The 12,887-nt window shown below is 41.8% G+C and overlaps 1 protein-coding gene across 1 annotated transcript in view; it reads right to left on the reverse strand.

Annotated features, from left to right (window-relative positions):
* Positions 1–12,887, reverse strand: part of CNTNAP4 (contactin associated protein family member 4) — a 503,646-nt gene that overhangs the window by 20,559 nt on the left and 470,200 nt on the right. Inside the window, exons 20-21 of the mRNA XM_033962929.1 lie at positions 7,061–7,194; positions 2,977–3,064 (exon numbers count right to left, since the gene is read on the reverse strand). Coding sequence (XP_033818820.1) covers positions 2,977–3,064; positions 7,061–7,194 — 222 coding nt within the window. The remainder of the gene's footprint in view (positions 1–2,976; positions 3,065–7,060; positions 7,195–12,887) is intronic.

Below are 12,887 nucleotides of genomic sequence, written 5' to 3' on the forward strand. Positions count from 1 at the left end.
TGGGGGCGCGGCCTGAGACACATGGTCGGGTTTGGCCCATGTGCCTCAGGCCGCGCCCCCAGGTGGGACCTAAGGCTCCAGGGCCTATTCTGATTGGCCCACGCGCCTTAGGCCCCACCAGTAGGCGGAGCTTTAGGACGGATGGGCCAATCCGGCCTCATTCCTTCGTTGGCTGCCTGCCGGACAGGCGGGTTTGGCTCCCGTCTGTCCGGCCAACTTCCAAAGGTACGGGGAAGGGGGGTGGGGGGGTCGTGGGGGTCGGCCAGGGGGGTCGCGGGTCGGCTGGGGGGGAGGGGGGTTTGCGTCGAGGGCAGGAGGGCCTGGGATCCCTCCTGCCCGTAATGTAGTGCGGGGTGGGGTTAGGGGGTCGCCGTGGCCAGGAGGGTTTGGGCTCCCTTCTGGCCCAACTACACAAAGTACGGGGAAGGCGGGTGGGGGTGTCGTGGGGGTCGGCCAGGGGGGTCGCGGGTCGGCTGGGGGACGGGCGGAGGTTCTTGGGGGGGGGCGGTCGTTGGGGGGAGGGGGTTTGCGTCGAGGGCAGGAGGGCCTGGGATCCCTCCTGCCCGTAATGTAGTGCGGGGTGGGGTTAGGGGGTCGCCGTGGCCAGGAGGGTTTGGGCTCCCTCCTGGCCCGATATTGTTGGGGCGTCGGCGGTCCTTCGGGGTGAGGGTGCGAGTGGTCCTGCCGGGGGGGGGATGTATCGGACGTCGGGGAGTCGGCCGGGCAAGAGGGCTTGGGCTCCCTCTTGCTCCGATCGTGGATGCGGGTGCGGGTGGGAGCGCGTGCGAGCGGTCGTTCGGGGTGGGGGTGCGAGCGGTCCTGCTGGGGGGGTGAATCGGGCGTCGGGCGGGGTGGGAACTATGTTTAAAAATTTTTGTATACCGCGCTCAGGCATATAACGCGCGAGGGGTATGCGCGGTACGTAAAATCACGTATAACGCGCGCGTTATATCCGCGAAAATACGGTAACTTATTATTTTAGGTTTAGGAACATACATATTTGCATCTCTGGTGTGCAGAGTTGTGCTTCTGTAGAAGTTTTAATTGAGAGTGTTAAAGTACTAATTAAAGGCTAGAAATAAAAATTGTTTTCTAATAAGAGGTAAGTAATAAGTGACTTGGTGACTTCTTGATTAACCTTGAAGCGATATTAAGTTTCAAGTTTCAAGTTTATTAATTTTTAATATACTGACCATCAACTGATATCTAGCCGGTTTATAATAAAATGTTAAAAATAGTGTTAAAAGGTTATATTTATAAAAGAGAAGTTAATAAAAGTGTACATTAAAGACATGAACAGGACAAACTTGAAAATGGGGATAAGGGGAAAGGGAGAGGTAAAGTTACATAATTAGAAGAGGAAAAGAAGAGAGAAGAAAAAAAAAGAGTTGGAAAGAAAATGGAGGGAGAGGATAAAACATTTGGGATAGGGTCGCTTCGTAGAAGCGGCTGGTTGTGTGGCGAAGAAATGATTCAAGAGCAGTTGAAAGCGTCTTGAAATAAGAAAGTCTTTAAGCTTATCTTAAATCTATCAAGTTGTTTTTCATGACGGAGTTGATATGGTAAAACATTCCATAATGTTGGGGCAACTACTGAAAAATTTGATTTCCTAGTGTAGAAAAAATCCTTTATAAAGGGAATAGAAAGAAAGTTCTGATCTGCAGATCTTTGCGTCCGTGTGGGGCGTTGCGGAATGAGAAGTCTATCAAGGTAGGAAGGCTGATGGGAGAGTTTAATTTTAAAGGTCAGCAAGATAGTTTTATAAGTAAAACGGTGTGAAATGGGAAGCCAATGCGCTTCTTTCAGGAGAGGGGTGACGTGATCATATTTCCCTAATTTGTAGATAAGTTTTATTGCCGTGTTTTGGATTAATTGTAAACATCGGATTTCTTTATGGAGAATTCCGTTGTAAAGAGAGTTGCAGTAATCAAGAAGGGAAATAACTAAGGAATGAACCAAGATTGTGATAGCGTCCGTGTCTAGAGTAGAAGTTAAAGAACGAATATAGAATATCTAAAGTATGTATCTTGTTTCTCTATTGTGAAGAGAGGCATAGAAGAGAAGCCTAGGTTGAGTTGATAATCAAGTACTGTAGGGGAAGACTAATACAGTAAACAGGTCTCCTCCTTTAAAGGTTTATAACATAAAATATAGCATTAGTAAACTGCAGAGAGGCAGCAGGAAGGACACAGGATGCGCTTTACGGTTAACATAAGTATCATTACAATGTTAACATAAGTATCATTACAATTACAATCAATCGCTCATGTGAAAAAAAAAATACAAAATAGCTATGGTTCTGGGGTGTAATTACTGCATTCTGCATTAGTGGTTTTGCTGTTAATCCACAGTAGTCACCATTTACCTCAGTTAGCAACATAGCTGTCTTTGCCACAATGCTGTGAATGCCTCTAAATGGTTTCTGTGGCCATTAAGACATGAAAACCAGCTTAGGTTCATAAATGGCCTAATATCAGTCCTACTCTCAGGTCATCTTCTGATAGTCAAGCATGCAATGGGTCACGTGTAAGGGCTTACAAAGGAGAAACCTCGTTTGGCTTGCCTAAGAGAGAGTGGCTGCAGGGCCATTGATGAGGATGTCTGGAATGTAGGCTTCCATGTGGAAAGTAGATTTTTTGACAGGGTTTAGAATCCCAAGGAAGTTGAACCACTGCATCTTCTTAACTTGGTTCTTTTGTGCTATATAAAGTGCACTATGTTTTATAAGCCTGACTGCAAAATGAGAGCTGTGTGAAATTATTTTTGATATAATCCATTTATTTTTCTTGTAGGAAGCACTCACACATGATTATATTTACACTTTGACAAGAAGAGTTCCTACATTGACTTATCATTTTTTTTTTTTTAATTAAATCCAAGATGGGTTAGGAAAACACATTTTTAATGTATATAGTGATAAACACATTTTTAAAATTTATCTTCTAGTGCGGATAAGAATACTGTATTCCTACTTACCTAATATCTTGCCAAGAACAAGCGACTTGATTACATTGAACTCTGTACTTGAAGATAGAATGAATCTCATGGTCGCATGTTGATTAAGCTATGAAAGATTCAGTAACAAAGCCAAAAAGAATAGTTTGAGGGGAAAAAAAAGACAGAGAAAGAGAGAAATACACTTAATTCCAAAATGAAAGTTGAGAATGAATGAGTCATTAAAATGGAAGTACTGTAGTCAATTTCTGAATTTCCTTTAGAATTCAGTGTTTTTTATTTTAAGAGATAATGCTTAAGTACCTGAACATCAGTAAACATATTATTATTCTCCAAATCCACTTAGATTATTTTTTGTTGTTGTTGTTGTTTAGCTATACAGTCCGTAATTAGTAAGTGTCTTTCAAAGATGCAAATAGCAAGTCTCTGTCATTATAACAAAAAATACCACTTAACTTAGAATGCAATCTAAATATTTTATATTTAAAGTTTGCAGTATAATAATAGATTCTCAAGCTATTACATGGATTACTTTTAAAAAAAGATCTAGAATTAGGAACTGATTTTTTTTCTAGGTTGTTTTGATTTAGAACATTTAAATATATTTAAATCAGACTTCCTTGAAATAGTAAGCAATGAAAGACACGTTATATATTCCTATACAGGAACTCTGCTCTAGGTAATGCAACAATTAGAAATGCAGAGAAAGAGACTACTAACATCCCTACTATGTTATTTCCATGATTATAGGATAGTGCTATATTTAACTTCTAAGCAAAATTTTATAGAGTACTTTCGTACTACACTTCCCTCCTTAAACAACATTCCCATTGCTACACTTCAACTCTTCTATTTAACTCACTCCCTATTACCAATACTTTTACACTCCTGTACTCGCCATCCTCTTTTCATTCATATCCTTGGCAACCTCCATGGCCTCTCCCACATTTCCATCATAACCAGTATCTCACTTCCCTCTCTCTTATGAGTCCAGCATCTCCTCACTCTTTCTTCATCCACACTTGAAGCCTTGCATCTCCTTGTCTCCCCACTCCTCTCTTTCCTTTGTTCCTATAGTTGAGTATCTCTCTACCCCTCATATCTCTCTACTGAACCACTGCATCTCTCTACATATGAAACAATATTTCCCTTCTCATCTTCCTTCCACCCTACAGTGCATGAACTCCCTGTCCCATCTTTCTTCACCTATACCCCTGACATAGCAATTTCCTGCCCCCTCTCCATTCTCATCCACCCCTGTGGTGCAGCAATGCCCTCTCACCTCTCCTTTTACCTCCATCCTTATAGTGGGGCAGTTATATGTCCCCTCTCTCTCCTCTTCCCCTTTATGGTTCAATAATTCCCTGTCCGCTCTCTATCCCCTTCACCCTTATGGTCTATCAACTCCCTGCCCCCTCTCTCTTATCCTTTCTCTTTTATAATCCAGCAATTCTCTGTCCCCTCTCTATCCCCTTCCCTCTTATGGTCCCTGCCCCCTGTCTCTCTCCAAAAAAAATGTTCCTTCAAAGTTCAGCATCTCTCCCTCATGTTCCCCTCTCCATTCCAGCCCTTCTCCCTCATCCCTCCTTCGCAGTCCAGCACCTCTCCTTCAGCTCCTTATTCCAGCTCAGAACCTCTCTCTCAGCAACCCCTGCAGTCCAGCACATCTTCCTTAGTAAACCCTCAATCCAGCACCTCTCCTTCACCATCATTTCCAGCCAAGCACCTCTCTCCCTGAGTACCCCCTGCAGTCCAGCATCTCTCCCTCAAGCACCCCTGCAATCGAGAAGGAAAGAGAGAGGACACAAAAATCCATAATCCTTCCCTTGCTAATCAAGTAAACACTTGCATGAGAGCTATAAAAATAAAGTGGCTCCAAAAGCAAGTGTGTAAACTTTTAATTCAAGAAACTGTATTCTTCTTAATCAAGTGGACTTAACTATATCAGGAAAAATCTGGATTCTTTGACCATGGAATTTTTATTTTTAAAGTAAGTTTTGGTTTTTTTTCAGTTCAGTACTTTTAATTAAGGACTCCTTTTACTAAGCTGCGATAATGGTTTTAGTGTGCGCTTAGCGCGCGCAGAATTGCCATGTGCACTAGACGCTAACGCCAGCATTGAGCTGGCATTAGTTTTAGCGGCGTAGCGCGGGGTTAGCGCACGTTAATTTTCAGCAAGCGCTAAAAACGCTAGCGCAGCTTAATAAAAGAGGGGATAAGTTTCAGAATGATGAAATATAACAAACATACTATAGTAGTAAACATTCCCTCCCCCCTCTTTACAAAACTGCAAAAGTGTTTTTTTTTTTTAGGTCAGGCCGACGCACTAAATGCTCTGCACTGCTACCGATGCTCATAGGAACTCTATGAGCATCAGAAGCAGCACAGAGCCATCAGCGTGCCAGCTGGCACTAAAAAACACTTTCATGGTTTTGTAAAAAGGGGGGGGGGGTTATTTGCTGCATAAAGTACTACAGGGTTCCAAGGAGTTTGATGAAGAAGACAATTTTACCAACTCCAATTTACCAGCTGTAATGGTATGTTATAATTGTATCTATTTAAAGCATTGTAATATGCCCCTCCAGGTGTCCTAAGGTTCGAAGTCCTGATGGACAAGACTTCCAAATAGGCCATTTTCAAAAAAGAAAATTTAGACATATAGCGGTTTTGAAAATGGATGTTTCCCCAGCCCAACCTTTGGAAATCCTGCAGGAAACATCTAAAGTTGGAGACATACATCCTATCGAAAATGCCCCTCCGTGGAGCTCATTTTCAAAAAAGAAAAACATCCAAAAAGTGGCATAAAGTGGCAGATAGACATTTTTCTGGCTAAACCCTTCCAATTAGCTATTTTCAAAATCTATTGTCTAAACCAGTGATCCTAAACCCGCAGCCCGGGGGCCACATACAGCCCGCCATGTACTATTTTGAGGCCCTCGGTATATTTATCATAATCACAAGAGTAAAATAAAACAGTTTCTTGATCATATGTCTCTTTACCTATAAATTACAATATTATTATTAAGACTTAGCCAAAATGAAATATTTATAAACTATAAAGAGTTTTACTTCATGCAAAACTGTCATTTCTTTAATGACATTAACTATTTTTTTCTAAGGCCCTCCAAGTACCTACAAATCCAAAATGTGGCTCTGCAAAGAGTTTGAGTTTGAGAACACTGGTCTAGACAGATTTCTATGCTCTTTATCTGCAGTTCATCTAAATCTCAAGGGGGTGTGTTGGAGGCATGGAGTAGGTGAGACCACAGTGGGCTTATGACATGGACATTTTTCTGCTATAATTGAACATTAAAGAATAGGTTCAGGGCTCAAAAAAGTGACAAAAATCAAGTGACTGGATGATCACTTGAGGGATGTAAAGCATGACCTTTACCACCCCCCTCTCCACAATCCCCCTATGGTCACTGACCCCTTCCCACCCCTCAAAGATGTAAATGAAACAGTACATACCTGCCTGTATGACAGCTTCAGAGGTTATAACCAATCCTAACAGAGCAGCAAGCAAGTCTATGGAATAGCCTGGTGGGCAGTGTAGTGAACCATAGAGATGGGGATTCAGTCCCATACTCCACTCTAACCACTATACTTACAGTGGAATTTGTGAGTCTTCTAAACCCCATCCTAATCCTACATTACAGGTGTCACCTGCAGGCATAAGGGCTAATGGTGTGTACAGTTGGGTATAGAGGGTTTTGAATGGTTTTGAAGGGCTCACCATAAAATAAGGTGCTATGGTGAGATTTGTACCTGGGCTTTTTATATAAAGTTCCCTGCAGTGCCCCACTGATCTACTGCAATGTCAGTATGGCCAGACTACTAAGAATGCTGGCCCCCTCCTCCATCCCAATAGCTTGTTCTGTGCGTTTTTCTTTTGGATGTGTTTTTGTTTTTTTCTTTCAAATATGGTACAGAAAGATGGACACACTGAGCATGAACACATCCATTTTCAAAAAAACAAACAAGCAAAGACAGACATTTTACAGTTTTGAAAATGAGCATGTTTGGTACTGGAATTTTGTGTGTGTCCTGCAAAACATCTAAACCCGGATTCAAATGTCATGCCAGATATGCCCATCTATGTTACCTCCACATAGAGCATCTCTTCCTCCCTGACAATCTTCACATGATGAAGATATCCGTCAGCCAGATTTCTGACATTGATGCTGAAGACATCAGAGTCTTGTTGATTATCCAGCCTGTACCTGATCTGTAAGCTTCCTGAAGCAATGAAAAGGAATTTTAATTTCAAAACTGTGCATAGCAATAGCCAAAGAATGTCCATCTTTTTTTCTGAAAGCATATATTTCAGTCAATACCTGTTATTATATTTAGGGGCTGGTTCTACAAACAGCGCTTCAAGTTAGGTGGTGTTAGGCGCTGCACTGCCACCAAAGTGACCAAACCTACCTTAAAATCCCCAAAAACAAAAAAAATTTAGCTGCCTCCCAATGCTTCCAGAACTTACACCCTAATCTTTTCTACGGAGGTGCTTAAGAAAGCCTAAGGCTGAAGAAGGCATGGCTAATGCTGGAAACGACTTTAGGTATCTTTAGGCGTCTCCGTAGCCACAATTCACAGCAAACACAGGCACCATAAATGTAGGCCTTCAAAACTCTGGCCTACATTTCTGGGGCCTATGTTTGATGTGGCCACAGTTTTGCAACCGGTACCAGTATGTGACTGACATGCGAGCAGCACTGGTTGCAGAATCTGGCCCTTAATGATTTAGATAATAACATCGATGTTTGCATTTCTCTGGCTACAGTCAGTGTGGGATAACTTGCAATACAGAAAATTAAAACAATATTTTGCAATTAAGTACTTAACCTTGATACTCTTTTTTTCATGAGAAACAACAATCACCAAATGTATTTCAACTGACTTAAAGGAATCAAAATAATAAGCTGTACAGTTTTGATCAGAGCACAGAGAAAAATTCAATGAAAGAAAACTAAAAGCTGAGAACTAAGGGCTTCAAGCACTCTCAGCATTAATAGACAAGAACCTAAGTCTCTTTATCAGGATATTATACAATTAAATTATCTCAGCATCCAAAAAGGTTCAAGAACTCAAGTTGTGAGACGTGTATTACGAATAGTAGCCTTGAGTTATTATGGTCTCTTAACACTGAGGTAACCCCCCACCATAATTTTTAGTAGTACCATACATCCTGCACAGTAATATTGATCGATTCTGTTATAAGCAAGTCTTATAAGAAAAATAAGACCAAAGAGGGAAAAAGTTTCTTTATTGTTAAGATTAGTAAGTATACTAACAGTCAGATATGCAAATGGGGTTTTAGTATGGCTGTATATTGATTAACATTTTTTTAATCACAATTAAATTTTTAATTGTGCGATTAATTGCATGACTCAAATGTAAAAGACTCAAAAAAGAAATTGTGCATGTACAGCCCTACTAAAAAAATAAAGGAATCCTTTTATAAAGCCATGGTAGTGATTCCCCTGCAGCAAATGAACCGAAGCCCAAAGAAATTAAATGGACTTTGTTGCATTTTTCACACTAAGGGCTCCTTTTACTAAGCTGCGCTAATGGTTTTAGAACACTAGACGCTAATGCCTTAATTGAGCTGGTGTTAGTTTTGGGTGCGTAGCGCGGGGTTAGCATGCACAGCAATGTAGCACGCGCTAAAAACACTAGCGCACCTTAGTAAAAGGAGCCCTAGGATTCACTTCCATGACTATATAAAAGGAGCCCAAAGTATGGTGATTTTATTTTTATAATCCCCTTCCCTTTCCCTCTATTCCATGGGCATCATCTCTTCCCTTCTTCCCCCTTTCCCTTCTCTCCATGGGCACCATCTCCTCCTGGTTCCCTTCTCTTCCCTTCTCTCTCTCCCTTTGCCTTGCCTTATTCTCATTTTATCTCTCTCTCTGTGGCTGCCTCCTCAATGTACATCTTTTCTTCCCGGTACCTCCTCTTACCTCTCCAGGTCCTTCATAGCCCTCTCTTCTCTGCTGTTCCTTCTCCTGCCCCTCGTAGCCCTGAACACAATTGTGCCGCAGTGCAAGCAAGTTGGTTATCAGCCAGCTTGAAGCCTCTCTCTAGCGTTGGGAAACAGGAAGTTCCACCTCTCTGATAGAACTTCTTGTTTCCCCAATAACAAATGGTATACAATTAAAAATTGAAAGTAAGAAATTGAACACCATTGTTTGACAGGAAAGACAGCAAACAGTCAAATAAGGGTAGTACAGAAGCTTAAAACAAAAATAGAGAGATGGTAGGGAAGATCAGTAAGGATAGACTGTGGACTCTAGTATACAGTACCCTTGTGGTAGCAGTTTCACTTGAGTGAAAGCTAGAGATTTTTTTCAAATAGATGTCTTTAACAGGATTCTAAATTTCTGGTAGTCTTGCCATTACATCCTGGAAGAAAACTGGACTGATGGGGGAGTGAAGAATATTATTGTGTTCCACAAAATCTAGTTGCTGCTGAAAGACAAAATGCAGATTAGAGATTGGACAGTTGTTGGAAGATAGTTCTGGATTGAAAATGTGTTTCTTCAGGAATGAACACACAAAGGCGTGCTTCTAACGTGCAGGAACCAAATTTTAGGTGATACTATTAGTGATTATTATTTGAAGAAGACAAGGAAGAAGACAATACCTGGGAATGGAGATCCAGAGAAAAGAAATGAGATCCAGAAGACAGGTAATATAGTGATCTAAGTTAACCATCCTAGTGAAAGTGATCAGAGTAGGTAGAGAAAAAAGTTTAGCAAGGTTTGGGGATGAAGACTGAATGAATATGGCAGTTAAGGGATAAGGCAGTCAAAGTTGAGGGGGAAGCTATGAGAGATTAAGGTATGTAACTATGTATGTTTAATTTATTTGATATACTACTTTACTTTACAATAATTGTCAGATCAAGGCGGTTAACAATAGGTGTTTAAAAACTTCCCTATCTGTCTAAAAAGGCTCACAGTCTAACTAAAGCACCGTATTAAGTATTTTTAACTAAAGCACCGTATTAAGTATTTATTAACATACTAACATATTAACCTAACAAAAATAAATTTAAAAAAAGAAGAAAAATAATATCAGTCCAGACGCCTTAATGCAGCATAGATCTCATTGAGCATAGTAGAATGCCTACTGCCGGATAAACTAGTTGACAGTTAGAACCAGCAGATACTCAAATAATATAATGTAAAAAGAACAAAGATGAAAAACAAAAGCAAGAAAACTAAATCAAAATATCATTAAACCAAAACAGGTGAGAGCAAAAAAGCAAAATAATAAAAGCAAACCAAATAAGGTCCAATTAAGTCCAGTCTGAGATCTGCTCAGCGCAAGGACATGGAGACACCCGTGCAGGAGTCAGGCCGTCGACTGCAGATCTCTCCATGATGTGGGTGAAGCAGGAAGTCGAAACCCAAACCACTCACAGCAGAGACAGCCGCAGACATCCAGGGAACAAGGCACAGCAAGCCAAAGACAGCAGCAGAGAGAAAAGGAGGCAGACCACTACCGGCAATCCCAGCAACGAAGACTCCACCCTTCAGGATGCAGCGCGCAACCATCACTGACCTCTGAGCACAGCATCCGATGGCACAGCTGCCGCCAGCATGTAAAGGTGCTGAGGTGAAACCATCTGCGGTGAACGGCACAACATCCACCTGGTGACAAGACCAGGCCCCGATGAGAGGAAGCCGCCAGTGCGGCCCTCAGCCACGGCGCAGTCCCGTTGACAGTGCAACAGAGCTGAAGCAAAAAAATAAAATAAAATAAGAAAAATGGGGTGTGGAGGGCACTACAGCAGATGACCTAGTCAGGCGCCATCTTGTATGATGGATAAAGCTTGGAAGTTGATAGGTAAAGAACAGAGGTGAGATTGGGTTATTTTGTAGAGGAATAAATCAGTGAATCCATTTGCTGTGGAAGGTGCAGATTTGCCATTGTTGGAAGTAGTAAGCTCACGAAAGACCGAAGAGTTTCTTGGCGTATTTACAGGCCTTGAGGATTTGAGTAGAGTAAAAAGATTTCTTGACTAAATTAACTTTGCAGTGGTAGTAGTTATATATCCATTTAAAAGACAAAGAGGGTATTGGGATTTTTTCTTTTTCACTAGATTCTTTCAGCCCTGTGGGATTGACGGCAGAAAATATGAAGAGTGCTATGGAACCATCTGTTCCTTTTTGAGGAAATTGAGGATTGGGTCTGTGTTTGGGAGCAGGGGAAGAAATAGATAAAGAAAATAAGGAAATAAGATGTGTCTCACAATCAAGCCTGGGATTCCAGAGAAGCCTCCGTGAAGTTAAGGGGAAGGCAGGAGAAGAGGGGACAAGCTGAAGAGGAGTAGACACTAGGGAAAATCAGAAGAGCGATACAGGCTGGCAGGAGATTCATGTATGAAAGAGATTAGAAAATGATCAGACCAAGGGATAGATGAATATTTAATGTCAGAGAGTTTGAGAAGGAAGTAGAAAAGGAAGATAGATGTAGAAAGAAAGTAAAATAGGAAGATAGAATACAATCAAGGGTGAGTAGGAAAAGTTATATGTTGGTATAGGGAGAGGTCAGAAAAGAGAGAAAGGAAGCGTTTCTGTCAGGTGAAGGCAGGGGTTGGCAGAGATTGTCTAAGTGAATGTTGAAATTGTCTAAGGAGATCCAGTTAGGAAGTCACTGCCTCTGAGAGGGATTGGGCCAAGAAGTCCAAGGCATTTTCAATTTCAACAACCATGTTATCTTAGCAGCTAGCTCTTAAACTTTTAATACTGGGTGGTATATAAATTTAATAAATCAAATCAAAACAGGTGGTTGACACAAATCTGGAGGGGAGGGAGAGATGTACATGAGAAGAATGTAGAAAAGGGATGGAGCAGAGATTCAAACAAGAATCAATTCTTGATAAGTGAATAAGTCAGATGAAATTTTACATGGGGACAGAGAATTTGGGACACAAAGGGCAACTCTATCACCGTAACAAGAAAGTTGTCAAGTTGTAAAGGAGGAAGAGTAGGGGGGGGGGGGGGGCGCGGTGATAGAGTAAGGCTTCCTTGCCTCTCCTATGATAGGTCCCTGATGAGGAGGAGATAAAGATAAAACATGAAAATTAGCTATTACCTTTTGCTTTAGTGATCTACAGTTTATGAGTGAAATATGAACAAGAGATTGGGTCATAAGAGGGGGTTGAGAGGTGAGACATTAGAAGCAGGGGGCAGAGAGGGAGCCAAAGGGCTGAGAGTCCTTGCCTAAACTTGTGTATGTGGGCATATAGAAGAAGGTAGCACAGCAGCCCCAATGAGTAAGAACTGCTTTGGCAATGAGCAACATTGTATTTCAGGGTGTAGGAATAATACACATGAGAAGGGTTACCTTATTTTTGTCTGGGAAAACCCGGACACATGACCACGCCCCATTCTGCCCCAGCCCTGCCCAGTTCCACCTCCATATCCACCCCATTCTGCCCCCACAAAGCCTCCTCTCTTCTTCTGGATGAGCTCCAGCCATGTCTGGAGGGCCTGGAGCACGCTCAGATGTGTGTGACATCATCCGCGCATGCTCAGAGACCCTCCAAACACGACCGGAGCTCGTTGGGACTTTCCGAATCCCAGACAAATGCCGGGTTTTGGAAAGTCCATTCGGAAGCCCAGACAGTCCTTTAAAAAGAGGACCATGTCCAGGTTTTCCCGGACGTCTGGTAACCCTACCCATGAGAAACAGGAGCACGATAGTAAGGAAATGAACATATGTATCCCTACTGATTAGCAGCAGCCCTTCTCTAATTCCCTCTGATGAAAACTGAACCAAAGTGTTTAATATTTATGCTTTTTTGAGTTATTCTCCACATGTTTTATTTTTTACTCATCAAAATCTAACTTGCTAAAAGGCCTTTAACTAAAGCTTAGGGCAGTTAACAGAGATTAGTGTGCACTAAGTCCCACATC

This window comes from Geotrypetes seraphini, chromosome 1, assembly GCF_902459505.1.
Source record: "Geotrypetes seraphini chromosome 1, aGeoSer1.1, whole genome shotgun sequence".
NCBI classification, from domain to species: Eukaryota; Metazoa; Chordata; class Amphibia; order Gymnophiona; family Dermophiidae; genus Geotrypetes; species Geotrypetes seraphini.